Below are 14,793 nucleotides of genomic sequence, written 5' to 3'. Positions count from 1 at the left end.
TGGCAGGGTCATAGAGCTTATACATTTATTGTACCTGCCAAATGAGTTAGTTGAAAAGGGAACACAATTTTCCTTCCAATAAAAGAGACTCCTTTATTTAGTCATATGAAATAGAGTAGTGAAAAGAAAGCAGACCTTCTTGATCTGTCTTTCACCAGAGAGAGAAAGTCACATGACCATAGGGACCTTCATTAACAAACTGTGGGAAATTGGATTCACCATGAACATGTGCTGCCATCACTGATGAAAAGGTGGGTCACTCCAGTAGGCTCCATCTCCCAAAAGAGGTAATCCTGGCAACAAGTCACTAATAAGGCCAAGTCCCTGACAGCTTCCTACAACTCCTGCTCTGTCATTAGTTCTCTCCCAGAAATATTTAAGGACCACATGAAATAGATTTCTCCTTCATCTGCGGGCAAAAGTCAAGTGCGAGAGCTGGGCTGGCAACAGCACACTGTGTGGCTGATCCTATCCTGCTGGATCCTTGGTGGTGACACCGAGCACAGGCTTTTGTACTTATCTTGAAGAGTACTGGGCAATAAAAGGCCTGTCAGATTTGCTGTAGGACCTTATTGTGTTCTGTGAAGTATGTGATTGGCCTTGCAGAGGACGCTGCTTCCGTGGGACTTTACACCTTGGGATTTCAGAGACTTAACTGCAGCCTCCAGGTGGGGAAGGCTCATCTTTCTCGAGTGAGATGGGCCCTGCAGCAGCCTGCAATGTTATCAACACAGAAACTCTGTCTGCTCAAACTGCATTTGCAATGACAGTGCTCACTCTACAAATTATCATGGTCATTTCCCGAAGAGAAAACGTTTGGGCCTCCTTTCCTGAATGCAAGCTTCATGTTTTTGACCTTGCTGTGCAGTGACTTCGTGCCCTGTGAGGCTATATGCAGCAGCAACCTATGCAGTTTCATACCAGTCACCAAGACCCAGGATGCAGCCCCCCCATGCCAGAGGCCCCCAGCCTCACACCTGATCTGACAACACGGGAATGATCGGCACAAAGACCAATGGAGCCAGGCCTATGTCACCCCTGCTGTTAAAATGCAGTCAGTCCTATTCTATTAATGAGTTGAGGATTCCAGTAACACAGAAAGGCTGAGTAACAAAAGCTGAAAGTGTTTTCCTTTAAAGACCAGTCATGAGCAATTTTATGAATAAAATATTTAATCAGCTTATCTGTACAAAATAGTAAAGTGGTTAATGAAGAGTATACAAGCATGTTTAACAAATATATACTGCTATATAATAGTCAAGAAAAATAGAGATTGCTGTTTTACAGGTCATTTACATTTCACTATGTACAATCTATTTAAATTTGAGAATACATATACACATAGGTTTCTACCCGCCCTGGTAGGGCTCCCTGCTAGCTGGCCTGGGCATCAGCAATGCTTCACGATGTCGCTTGCATTGCCCAAATAAATGCCAGGCTTGGCAGCTAGGAGACAGCTCAGCCTGCAAGCCTTGGAACTCTGCTCTGGCTACAGCAGAGCTGGGAGAGTGCTGACAAAGGAGGTTTCAGTTTGCCTTAAATGAGTTTTTAATGTCCCCCACACCCCAGACTCCTTACTCCCAAGCCAAGCTAAGAAAAAATGGGTGTCACTGCAAAGTGAAAGGACTTCTGTCCCCTCACCCAAATAATTCATTTTGTCTTTAGCTGCTGAGGGAATGGTGTGTTGTTAAGCCTTGGTGGCATTACCAGCACTTTGAGTTTTATCATTTCCTTAAAATCACAGTACTGGAATCAGATGACATTTGCTTTTTAAGCTGCAGGCCACTCGTCATGTGCAGAATTCCACTGTCCACCCAAGGCCTGCTTAAACAGCATCATTTTGTAAGCTGGTGCAGGAACTCTGCAGTGGCCTTGATAGAGAAACGATCTGCTGCTTTATTTGTATACAAAAAGAAAAAAACTGTGGCCAGACTTTCAGAATCCCCTATTGTCATCTGCTGAAAGGGCAAGTTTTAGCTAGCATGTTAATCCTTGTAAAAAATGCATTAACTTTTCATTTAGGGTGAAATACTTCCAGCTAAAAGACCTAAACTGACTCAATTATGATTCTTTGTCAAAGAAAACATAAAAGCTGTTTGCATTACAGTGTAAAGTCAAATACAAAAATAAAAATATTCTAAGGATGCTCATGTTTAATCCATGATTTATCTGAGGCAGAGAATGCCAGAGAATTCCTCTCTTGAGAGTCTCTGTTCCTGGCTTAGAGCACTTGAGTATTTCCCCGCCAAAACACATTTTATCCTGAGCTTGCTTTCTCACTGAACTGCATCATCATTTTCTAAACAGAATGCTGAAGGGCTGACTTTGAGTCTGACAGGCCCTGACCCAGGAAACCAGCCCTGCTTGTGGGAAGCCCCTTCCTCGAACTAGCCTGTTCACCCCAAGCCCAGCGGCTGACCCAGGCCAGGGGAGGATCCAGGACACGTGTGCAATGGCAGCCCTCAGTCGCTCAGAGATGAAAAGGTGCAGGCAAGGGGAGGCCCTCAACACACCCGGTCACTGCTTTTTGGCCACATACACCAAAAAAAATCCAAGCACTGGCTGCCCATAGCCCAAGAGAGGTCTCCTCGGGATGACCTGTGAGTACTGAAAATAGGAAACGTGTGCGCAGCTACACCAGCTCACCAGCCGTGGTGCTGTCCCTTCCCATCTTGCAGCTCAGGAAACGTCCTCGAGGGAAGGTTAGCCCCGTGTGCCTCAGATTTGTTCCTGTTTCCTTCTAATTCAGCAGGATGCCTGTGAGGGAACCTTATCGGAAGTCTCGTTTTGGTCAGCCAGGGGTCTAGGTTTCGGCAGCCAAAGGTCTGGGCAGGAGCTAGATGCAGAACTGGGTGTGGCTATTGCCCCTGCTGGTCAGATGGAGCAGGGCAGGTATTCTGCAAAGAAGAGAGCCACTTGCCCACCTCCTGCGGGGCCAGATCTCCAGCCCCCACCGCGTGGCACTCCTGTGGGCCCACAACTCAAAAGGTAATGAGACAGGAATGCAGACGCAAAGCAGCCGGCCACGCCCTGACCGCTCTGCCGGAAGTGGCCTGGGTGTGACAGTCAGAAGTTTCTCCTTGTTTTTGTAGACAGTATTTCAGCATCCATTACTGACACAGAAAAGGGACTAAAAGTTTCTGCAAGCATTTCTAAACGAGCAGAAGGAAGTTCGTCTGACAAAGAGTGAAACTGTACTTCTATCATCACACCAAGCTGTCCTGCCAACAAATTCACCTGACTGTGCAGAAACACCTCTCTCCGGAAGCTTCTGTGAACCCTGCAGCCCTCTTGCCATTGTCAGGGAAACGTGTGAGAGAAAGCAGCCCTTTCTGTTGTCACAGACACATACGCAGCACGCACAGATGCTGAAGAGGCCTGCAGGCTCTGCACAGGCCCATCGCATGCTGCTCTGCTGCTCTAAAGGCGTATTTTTACTTTTTCAGCAACTGTGAGCATAACTTGAAACTCAGCCTGATTTTTCAGTGACTTCACACCCATTTTTCAATGACCACCCATTGTGGGTTGCTCTGCTGTAATTGCTCCTGCCGCCATGAAGCACCTGTCCAAACTCTGCCCAGCCAAAGACCTGTCTCCAGGTTGCAGACCACAAGCCAAGCTCTGGAGAAGGTGGGTACCTGCAGGTCATGGCCAGAGAGCACCCCAGAATGACGATCAGAGCTCATATGGCAACTTCTGGGCCCTCAATCACCCCTCTGATTCATTAGGCCAACTTCCAACCCTCTCCCTGCAGCCTGTGTCCAGCAGGTGTCTCCTCGGGCTAGGACAGTGGCCCTCCTGAAAAGAACAGGCTTCTCTCACCACAGCCTCACTCTGGGTTCCTATTTGTGATGTACTAAGCTGTGGGCACAGAGGGAGGAAGACAGCTCTGCTCTAGCCTACATGGTCAGGAGGCTTCAGATGTAAGATGCCAGGCTGTCTGAAAACTTGGAAATAAACATCTTTTGGGGTCCTCCCTTCTGGTGCTTCTTTATGTTAAACACTCCCACCATTTTCCAGGCCATAAAAAGGAAGAGAGACAAGCTCTTCTGACGCTGCCCCAGGCTTACTCCCGTGGGAAGCTGCAAGGGGACCTCAGACCCAGACATGGGCATGGTGGTGAGGACAGGGTGGGGACCCAAGAAGTCCACCCTAGGACAGTGCTGCCTGCCTCATCCAGGGCTTCTGGGATGGTCCCAAGCCCCCGTCTGGGTGACCAACCAGACCTAGCCTTGCCTTTCCTCTTCTGCCTGCAGGAGCCCCAGCAGCAGGTAGAGCCCTTCCCATCACTAGGTCTCTCAGGCAGCCTCAGCCTAAGTGTGGCTCTGCCCACCCCACTGAGCACAGGTGGAACTGCAGCTGGGTGGGCAGTGCCCTCAGCCAGCTCCTGGCTCTGGGTAGCTGAACCCCACCCTCGAGGTGCCGGCCTCGGCCTTCCCTGCACCTGCCTCAGCCCGCAGGGAATTGAAAGCACATCCACGAGGCACCTACTGAGGATATCAGTAAAATGGACACATGCACACACATGCACACGCACAGGCAAGAGCTGCGAAACATGTAAGAGGCGGCTCTGGAACTGGGATTGGGAGGGAACCTTCTCCAGGAGCCATTGCGTTTGCTCTGCCTACAAGCTGTCTGAGTGGAACTGGGGGCAAGACAAAATCCTAGAACCTTGGGACTAGAGAGGGCGTCATTTTACAGGGCAGAAGATGAAGCTCAGGCAGGGAGATGAATGCCCATAACTTGCCTCAGCCCTCTCTTAGGAGATGCCTATGGTGCCCTGGGCCCTGAACAGCCTCCCCTGAGGTGGGCGCAGGCCACGCCATGGGAGCAGCTGCCCCTGGGCACTCAAAGCCCACAGTGGGCTCTGACTCTGGTGCAGCTCAGATACACCATCCCCCAGAGGGATCTAGTTACTTTCCACTCACCCAAGGTTTGGCTGCCAGATTCTCTTGTCAGCTTCCTCTCTTCCCTTCCCAATCACACACTTTCTGAGTGGCAAGCGCAGGCCCAAGCTCCCTCCGCTAGACTGCTGCGTTCAGAGCCTCAGAGCCTCGCTCCCTCCAGCCCACTGTGCGGTCTAACTCAGGCCTCCTGGCCTACGGCCCAGTGAGGGCCAGGGGAGGTCTGTCTCCCTGAGATGACAGGTTCTCATGTGAATCAGTGAGGCCCCGTAATTCTGTGCACCCAGAGGCAGCCGCAAGATGGTCTCTTCCTTCCACTGGACTTCCTGGAGGCAGACTCAAGCACAGAAAGAGTCTGACCTTATCTGTGCACAAGCTGCTCTTGGAAAGAACGCACTTTTTCTACCTGCTCTAAGAAGAAAATCAGTCTACAAACCCTAGTTGTTTTCTGCTGTGAGTCTGAATGAAATTGCGACAGCGTATACCACGTGTAGGGATTGAATTACACTCCTTCCTGTTGCATCCAAAGGATTTTCGGTACTCTTTTCAGTACCCACTCCCGCCGACACCATGAAAGCTGCCAGGGAGAAGTGACTGCCCTGGGCTTCGTGGAGTCTGGATTCTCCTATCACACAATCCATACCTTGTATCGTTGCCAGGAGGGTATGGTGAAGGGACGCATGGATACAATGAATGAGCACAGCTCAAGCCTGGCTTCCTCAAGCTAAGACGGCAAAGCCAGCCACCTTCCCTGGAAGACCCAGCGCAGCTGCTTGGGAAGTCAGAAATCAACAAGGCAAGTGTTTGGGCATCAGTGGAAATGCCCACCTGCCAGTGTGGGTGATCCCCCTTCATACCAAAGCCCTAGCTTCAAGCAGCACTAACCAAACTGTCTTCATGTTTGGCAGACCCAGCACCAGCCCTGCTTGGGCCCCAGCTGCCCTGCCCCAAGCTCCCTAAGCAGGGATGCCAAATCCTACTCACTAGCGGGAAATAGTGGTTCAAATGATGTCAGCTAGTAGTGCACAATTCTCTCAACAAAATGTAAAAATTTATTTTTTATTTATTTATTTATTTTTATTGAGATGGAGTTTTGCTCTTGTTGCCCAGGCTGGAGTGCAATGGCCCGATCTCGGCTCACTGCAACCTCAGCCTCCCAGGTTCAAGCAATTCTCCTGCCTCAGCCTCCTGAGTAGCTGGGATTACAGGCATGCACCACCATGCCTGGCTAATTATGTATTTTTAGTAGAGATAGGGCTTCTCCATGTTGGTCAGGCTAGTCTTGAACTCCTGACCTTAGGTGATTGGCCCACCTCGGCCTCCCAACAAAATGGAAAATTCTATTTACTTTAGGAGGGAGACTTTGCTGACCTCAGGTTTGGGGTTGAGAGGACAGGGGATGGCCTTTATTCACAGTCTTGACATACTTTTTCCCTGCCTGTCGGTTCTCCCATCCATGGTGACTAGAGATTCCAGCCAGGGATTACAGCAGAGAAGCTGGGTTCATGCCGGTCACTCGGACCTGTCCCCCACTACCTAAAAGACAGACAGAGAGCTCGGAGTGCTACTACCAACTGTGCTAACAGAATCCTTTTCTCCACATCTTGGCAATGCTAGTTGAACCACATCTTAGCAGCAAAAGGCCATCTGCCCAACATGTATTGGCCCTTTGCTGTCATTTTTACAAAGTGAAATGCATCCTCTGCATTCACCTAGTGAATGGGCTGAGATGCCAGAGGGTTGGGCAGGGTGGCCCAGGGAGTTTCACCTGCTCCAGAGGCAATCTGGGAAGCATTCCTTTTATCCAGTAAACAAAGAGCATACTGAGGGTATGGGGCCGTGGGAGGAACCGTCACTGTCCAAGGACAACTCTCTTCCCCTGGGCACCACCGGAACTCAAGATGCTGGAAGACACCTATTTCCCACACCACTCACAACACATCTCATTAGAAGGAGGTCATCAGAGGGAAAGAGGAAACTGACAGGTTTTTTTCCCCTACCATGAAAAGGTCAGGCTAAATCAAGACATTTCTTCCCAAAAAAGGGTTTTTCCTAGTCACTAAAAAAAGTATCAAAATGTTTGCTTTTATGCAAACCGAATACCCTAGAATATCTTCAAAATAACATTTAACTGCACTCTGTCATTAACTTCTTTCTAAACCTTTTACTCCTACAACTTTTAACACTTTAGTATTTTTTAAAAAATAGTTCTTCATTATGACAGGCTTTGTTTAGAAAACAAAAGTGAGGTGTCTCTGGCAAAATTCACAAATTTAGGGACCATCTTTGCCCAGTCACTAAAATAAGATGGAATTGTACCAGTGCAGCCACTTTTGGATGTTTAAAAAATTTTTAACCTGAAGAGACTGTTCATTTTCTGGTTATTGATATCTACTCATACAGCCACATAATATAAATTCACATAATAGGAGGGGGAACATCTTCATTTTAAGAGAAATTTACACGTGCAATTTTTTTTCTTTTGGGAGAATTTTACAGGATGAAAACTGATTCAGGTGGGGGCCCTTAAGTAAATTAGCTGTATCTAAATCGTAAGCTTGTCTTCTCTCTCTCAAGAGTGTAATCACTGAGAATCAAAATGTGTATGAATTGTCCTGCATCTGACACAGGGTGGAATTCATGCTCCCCAGGACTCTGAAGGGGAAAGTCCTGCACAGCATCAGGCAGAGGGGCCGGGAGGGCTGCGGGGCTTTTCTAAGAGCCCTCGGAGCCCCAGACAGGTGGAATCCAACTGGTTTCTCTTCCCTCCTCCAACCTATGGACAAAAAGCCACAAAGGATTCCCAAGCATAAACAAATCAAACAGTGAAGGCTGAATGTTTGAACTCACTTGTACATGCCTAGAAAATCCTTCCATCGATAAGACTCTTTGGGGCAAAACATGGGCACTAGGGGATGGGCTTCCACCTCTGCTCCCCCACACCAAGGCCCGGCCCTTCGAAGGGCACAGCAGCCAAGCCAGGGAGCTGATGAGGGGAGGGGGCAGACCTTCCTCCTGCTCTGAAGGTCGGGGTTGGGAGTTGAAATCTGACAAGAACACTTTTGTGTGGCTTCACTTCTCTGCCAAAAACTACAGCAACAACACAATGAAGACAGGTAAAAGCAGAGGCCGACTTGATAGCTAGCACTAGCAGGAGTCCAGTCGGCGCCTGGGAGCGTGCACCTACCTGGCTGACAGCCGGAGTCCTCGGCTGGAGTGGGCCCCAGGACGCCTCCCTGCCTCTCAAGCCCTAAGAGTGTCTTCATGGGCTTCTTAGGAAAACCACCTGGCTGGTTTGGGAAAAGCAGTAGCTCCCCTCCCCCGGCCCCACCTTCCTGGTTCCGGGCCATTGCACTTTCTCCTGAGCTACCCCAAGGCATGGCTACCATCTCCCTGGCCAGCTGGGGAGCTTCCAACCTGGCAGAGCCTACCCCATCCCAATAGCCTGTTAGATCAGACTCAGCCGTTTAAACCCCTCCCCCATTTCACTTTCCTACAAAAAGAAAAATGTCCTTTCCACTTTCCAGAACATTTACAATTAGAATTGATTTAAAAAGTGGGGGGTGGGGGCAGTACCGATTTTTGCAGAAATCTGGGAAGTTCCACATCCTTTCAGACAAAACTTCCCTTTCAAAATTCAAATAGGGGCATGTCAAATTTTAAAAGTTAAAAAAGAAAAAAAAAAAAAAAGATGCTTTTGCAGCAGTTCCTTTCCAGAGTAAACGGCCCCATGCAACACCACCCCTGGGAACCGACACTACGGCCTTGAAGTTGGTCACGGAGTGCACCACGCAGCGCCCGCCCAGCCACCGGGCGGAGCAATGTCCACACTGGCCAGAAGCAAAAAGGAGTGAGATAAAGCATACTGGAATACCCCTTTGGTTCTCCCATTCTGGAGCCCCCAATTTCCTAACCCGTTTCTACCTGATTTTCGTGCCTGTTACTGCAATATCAGCACAAACACCTTCCTCTCCCCAAGTAGGGGCAGTGGGCGCCATGGTTATCTGTTTGCAAAATGCACAAGCTTTGACATTCGGTACCGGCAGGTCATCTCTTCCCAAGGCTTTCAGATGCTGTCCACGGTAAATGTGTGCGTGACCGCACGAGTGTGTGAGTGTGAACGTGTGCTCTTCCTCCTCCGCGAGGGCGCTGAGTCACATCGGCCATGCACCCACGCTTGGTGACAGGCTGGCCCGCTGCTGCTCTTCAGCTGGGGATCCTCGGCCACTCGGCTGCCCCCTCCCTGGCCCGCGCGCTACCTGCAGCCGCAGGCCTCCACCACCATGTCCTCGTATTGCTTGTAGACGACGTTGTTGGCAGCGTCGATGTAGAGGATGCTGATGGGGCTGAGGCGCGCGGGCACACAGCAGGAGGCCGGCGCCGCGTCTGGCGCCATGGAGTTGAGCAGTGTCTGAATGATGGCATGGTTGGTGGGCTCGAGGTGCGAGCGCAGAGGGAAGTCGCAAACGCCCTCGCAGTGGTACGCCTCGTAGTCCAGCGGCGCGATGATCCAGTCGTCCCAGCCCAGCTCTTTGAAGTCCACGTGCAGCGGCTTGCGGCTGCAGCGGCTCCGGCCCCTGCGCCCGTGGCCCCGGCCCGCGCCCGCGCCGCTTCCCTGCGCTGTCCGCGTTCCGGCTAAGGTTGTCCTCCTCCGCCTGCGGCCACCAATGACTGCCCTTGGCGACCCGGTGCCAGGTCTTGGGTCGGGCGGCAGCTCTGCGCCCAGAAGGGCCCCGAGCGCGCGGGCCTGGGCGCGGATCTCCCGGAACAGGCTTTCTTTCCTCTGCGAGCGGGAGGAGACGACTAGCAGCGCGCGCTCCTCTGCCGCCGAGCCCCCTCTGCCCGGCCAGCCGAAGCCCAGCAGCCGCAGTGCCAAGGGGCTCCGCACTGGGCCGGCCACTGCGCGCAGCAAGAGGCAAAACGCGCGAGGGGCGCGCGGTTCACGACGGTGGCGCCTCACGGCGTCCGCCACGTCGAACACCTCCCAGCGCTCACCGACCAGGGGCTCGGCTGCCCGCGAGTACAGCAGGCGTGGCGCGCGGGCGGCGCCGGGGCACGTGGACAGCAGCAGCAAAGGCGGGGAAGTCGAGCTGCTTGGGCCCGGCTCTGGAGATCCGCGGCGCAGCACGCGCAGCTCGGCACCCACCACCTCGTCTACGTCGGGAAGGCTGGATACTTCGAACAGGAAGCTCTGGCCTGTTTCGGCTGCCGATTCGTCTGCGGGGGACCGGCAGGGACAGAGAGAAAGAGCTGAGTAAGAGCGAATCCTGAACACTGTCGGCGTGGGGCCTCCTAAAAGCAAATGGCCCAGCTGCCCTCGATGTAGGATCAAGGTCTGTTCGAGCCAGTGCCCGACTCCACGTCTCTGCCCCAGCCTGAACTATGCCAGCCTGGCCCAGAGCAGAGGACGCCTTCGCCCAGGCTATCGGAACCGGGCTTTAGTTCAGCAAGCCAAAGTCACGCCGACAACCTACGGTCACTGCATATCCCTGAGCCGCGGGAACAGGAACGCACCCCTGCACCCCGACCAGGACTGAAGGCAGCTGCAGTTCCCCGGCCTGCCCCAGAGCCATGGGTTTGCGGGGCCAGAATCCGAGATCAGACTTTCGGACTGGGGTGAAAAGAAGTCGTGCACCCGCTCCGGAGGTCGTGGGCCTTACGGAGACTTATAGTTATTGCTCTGACGTTCCCGGCAGAGCCGAGAGGCCCGGCTGTGCGAAAACGGAAAACTCTTGTCTCCTGAAAACTCTTCTGCTACGTCTGTTCCCCCAACCCAGCCTGAATATCCCCGCTGGCCACGGTCTCCCATGCAGGCCGGGGCGCGGCGATTTGTCCAGGAGAACTCGTCTGCACCGCCGCAGAGAGCCTCTAGTCCAATCTCGCTCTGCCGAAGGGGAACTGAGGCCAGCTAGGGGCCAGGATCGCCCGAGGTCTCAGGTCTCGCAGCAATGGGCGCTGCTGCCCGAGATCGCAACCGCAAACGCACCTCCTTCGGTGCTCCTGCGGCCTCCGAAGGAGGGGAAACGGAGGCAAAAGAACGCAAGGAACCTCTCGGAGGGGTGCGGGGCATCCCCGAATGACCTTGCTGTAGTGAGGGCAGCGGCCAGAATGAAGCCTCCCTTCCAGGAGCCGTCTGTCTGTCCCTTCGCGGGCTAGTCTTCCCTCTGTAGTGACTTATCTCGGGCTTAGGGGTTTTATTTCCAGTGTGGCCACTCTTTTATTTTTTTTTATTTTTGGGCTCAGAAAAAAAAAAATGAAAATTCCACCACTCAACAGATAAGGAGCTCCCTTTGAAGGGAGTCATATGGTTTCGTTTTGCCCCTAAACTGGGAAAGACTGTGCAGACCTCCCCCACCACTGGAGATTTGCTCACCAGCCACGAACGTCAGACCCTGTTACCTGAGGTCCGGGGTCTATCCTTATCAATGGCCTCTGGGGACCTCAAGCAGCCCGGCTCCAAATTAAGACTCTGAATGGAGAGGAAGGAAGGAGAGGCGCGCTGGGGCCTCGAGGGGAGCAATTTCTCTGAGTTTTTCTGCAGATCCTCTGCCTCTCCCTGGTTCCTAGCCCTGCCACTCCATTTCTCCCAAGAGGGAGGAGGGAGAGGAGGCCTCTCAGGCTCTGCCAGCCAAGCTGAGCTCCCCAGAAAAGGATTTATCTCTGAGACCATGGTAGATCTAGCTCGACCTTAAGAAGACTCTGGTGCCTGTGTCCACTTAGATCCCGGCACACCCCCATCTCCTGCAGCCTGGGAGCCTATGGGACACCCTTCAGTCTGGAGCGTTCCCTGTCCATGTGCACCAGAACTAGGGCTTCCTATGGGTATCCCAGCATCCAGCCTAGGGGCCATGTCAGGCCTTCAGAGAAGGCTCGATAGTTCTAACTGAACCATAGGGCCATTGGGGGATTGCGTACCAGGATTTCCAGGTACCCAAAATAAAGCAGTCTGTGCTAGGCACTGGGCATGTGCTGGTGCGGATGGGTGACCTGGTCACTTCATGGCCTCTGCCAGCCTTCCCAGGCTAGGACCTGAGGTGTGCTGACTGTACGTGGCTCCCAAGCCTGGTGGCCTCAGCCCCACCCACTCACCTCCCGGCCCTATTCGCCTTTTTTCTCTCCTGCCCTCCATGCTGGGTCTCTGGCTGGATAGAATTAAAGCCGAAATTACTTGCATTTCCGCCTGAAATTGGTTAAATTTTCTCTATCTGTCTGCTTTAATGATTTCAATGGAGATTAATAAAATCCAGATGACACACAGCAGCCACACCACAGCCTCACCCGCATCCTACCTTTGGAGGGCCCAGGGCTGAACAAGATGGGGTGCTGGGTCTAAGAGAGGCCTACATTCCTGCAGATCCCCAGCAGGCCTCTCCTCCCGACACCACCAGCATCCTTCACTTCTGGCTCTCCCGGGGCCCAGCACCAGACACAGGCACCCACAGCTGCACATGTCCCCCACACACAAGCCACCACCACCCAGACCAACCTGCTAAGCAGGGCACTCCTCATACCTGATGATGCCACCAGCCTCTCCATGGCCACTTACTTTAGTCTGATATTTGCCTCTGCCCCAGTTTTCCCTGGGCTTCCCCCAGTTCGTGTGGCCCCCAAGAGACTGCGAGCTGCAGAAATTGCTGCAAAGAAGCAGCCATCAGCCTCCCACTGTGCAGTCCCTCTCAGTGTGACTCCCAGGAACGCAACTCTTGCCCTCCTTTCTTCACCGAGGGCTCTGATCCCGATGCCACTCCAGACCCTTCCCCAAGAAGCGAATCTTGGCCTCAACCTGCCTCCTCGAGGGGACCCGCCGGCCTGCAAAGCCAGGGCGACCTGGGAGAGGGACCAGTCGGCCCTCTGGGACTGGGCCCCGGGAGCTGCCGCGACTCTCGCCACAGTCCAAGTGCAGCGGGCTTGGAGCATGTTGGCCTCGGCGAAGTTTCTTTCTATCAACTGAGGCTGGGCCGCGTGGGGCCCCGGCCGCACATGTATTACAATGGAGCGGCCGCACGGCTCCGGGGCTGGTCTCAGCCCAGGACCTGACGGCATGGGCGGGCACAGAGGAGGCGTTAAGTACCTTGGGTCGCCTGGTCTGTGAAGCCGGTGATCGTGTCCGCGCGTCCATGGCCCGAGGCGGAGACAGCGGCTGCCCCGGCCAGAGCCCTCCCGGCCAGGCTACGGTAAAGCGACATCATGAAGTGGTGCGGTACCACCGAGCCGTTCCTGAAGCCGGAGACGGCGGCGCGGCGCGCGGCTCGGGCCCGGGGAACCGCGGCGGCCGAGACAGCCGCGGCGCCCGCAGCCAGGGCGAGAGTCCGCCCGCCGCCGCTGCCGCCCCCCGGGCTCCAGACCGGCCCAGCCCCCGCCGCTCGCAGCACAGCGGCCGCTTCAAGCCCGTCGCGGGGGCGGCAGGCGCTCAGCAGCCAGAGGCACAGCGCGGCGGCGGCGCTCAGGTCCATGGGCTCCGTGGGCCGGGCGGGCGGGCGGCGCGGGCTCCGTGGCTCCGGGAAGTCCCCCGGCGCCTTTTGAACATAGTGTTTAATAATGGGGGAAGTGTGCGCGGCCAGCCGCGGCCCCCCCTCCTGGCCCACCCCACCCCCGCCCAAAGCCCGGAGCAGCGCCCCCTGCTGAACGCTCCGGCGGCCGCGCTGAGCCCCCCACCCCGGCCTAGAGTGGAGACCCCGGCCGGAGCCTCCTCCCCCCACCGCAGAGCTTCACCTCCACCCTCGCCCAGCCAAATGCCACCGGCCCCAGCCTTCCGACGAGCCCAGGTGCCCCGCCTCCCCTCCCCGCGGCAGTGCGACCCCCCTCCGCCCGCGCGGCGCCCAAGACCAACGCGCCCTCCTCTGTTCCAGGCTCCGGGGCACCGCGCGCACCCGCCCAGCTTCCTCCCCACTCCCCCGCGGAGAAACACCCGGCCCCTCCCCCCTCCGATTCCGAGTGCCGGGGACTGGACCGCAGAGGTGGGGCCGCGGAAGGGCTCGCCCTCCAGTCTGCTTCGCGCCGCGACCTGCTGACCGCGCCGAGAGAGGCCACAGGGTGCGCCCGGCGGCCGCAAAGGCGAGTTTCCTATCGTGAGTCGGCGGTTCCCCACCCAGCCACAGACCCCAAAGGATCGCAGCGGGCGGCCAGAGCCGAGGAGGGGACCGGTCGGGGAGGAAGGGAGGGCGAGGGGCTGAAAGGGCAGACCAGAAAGAGCTCTGGACGTGGACCGCCCGTCGGAAAAGAAACGTTTGGGCGCGGAAGTTGCGCTTCAGCAGAAGCCAAGCTCTAGAAGGAGTTTGAAATTCGGACTACAGCCCCGGGAGATGGGGGAACTCCCGGCGGGAGTGCGCTGAGAGTTTGGCAGTGGCGTCAACTGGTGACCTTCCCCCATCCTTCGGGGTCGGGGCAGCGGCTAACGGAAACCAGCTACCGGGTTTGTGCGTGCGCAGCCAGGAACCCGAAGGGCGGGCGGTGCAGAGCCCCAGCATGGCGCCTCCGAGCTTCTCCCCCCGCCGCGGTGATGGTCCGGGGCCCGGGGTGGACGGAGGGGACGCCAGGCAGCGGCGAAGCCCCGGGGCGCACTCGCGCGGGCGGCAGAGCACTTGACTCTGCGGCTGGCAGGGGCAGGTTGCGGGGCCACGTCTCAAGGGAACGCGCAGGAGAGGGGAGTCATCGGCTCTGCTCCACCCGCACCCTGGACGTGCCGCGCGATCAGAAACTCAGCAGATCCAAGGCCTGGGCCAGACGAACTGCCGAAGAAGGGCGGGCGTATCCTTTTCCTTTAAAATTGCATTTGTTGCAGAACTCAAAATCTAGACCCGGTCGGCACGTCGTGATCACCTTGAACGGTGATAGGCTTCAAAGCCAGGTAGCCCGCCCGATTCAAAGCCGCATGGGTCCAGACGCCCGC

General features: G+C 55.2%; 1 protein-coding gene across 1 annotated transcript; it reads right to left on the bottom strand.

Moving 5' to 3' along the window:
* Nucleotides 1-918: 918 nt before the first annotated feature.
* On the bottom strand, nt 919-13,439 carry GDF7 (growth differentiation factor 7). Its single transcript, XM_039463541.2, has 2 exons — nt 12,976-13,439; nt 919-10,121 (listed from the first exon to the last, which is right to left on the bottom strand). Exons 1-2 carry the CDS (start codon nt 13,355-13,357, stop codon nt 9,160-9,162), a joined length of 1,344 nt encoding a protein of 447 aa, XP_039319475.2. The 5' UTR covers nt 13,358-13,439; the 3' UTR covers nt 919-9,159.
* Between the last annotated feature and the right edge of the window lie 1,354 nt (nt 13,440-14,793).

This window comes from Saimiri boliviensis, chromosome 1, assembly GCF_048565385.1.
Source record: "Saimiri boliviensis isolate mSaiBol1 chromosome 1, mSaiBol1.pri, whole genome shotgun sequence".
NCBI lineage: Eukaryota > Metazoa > Chordata > Mammalia > Primates > Cebidae > Saimiri > Saimiri boliviensis.
This window is presented reverse-complemented; position numbering and strand designations above follow the sequence as displayed.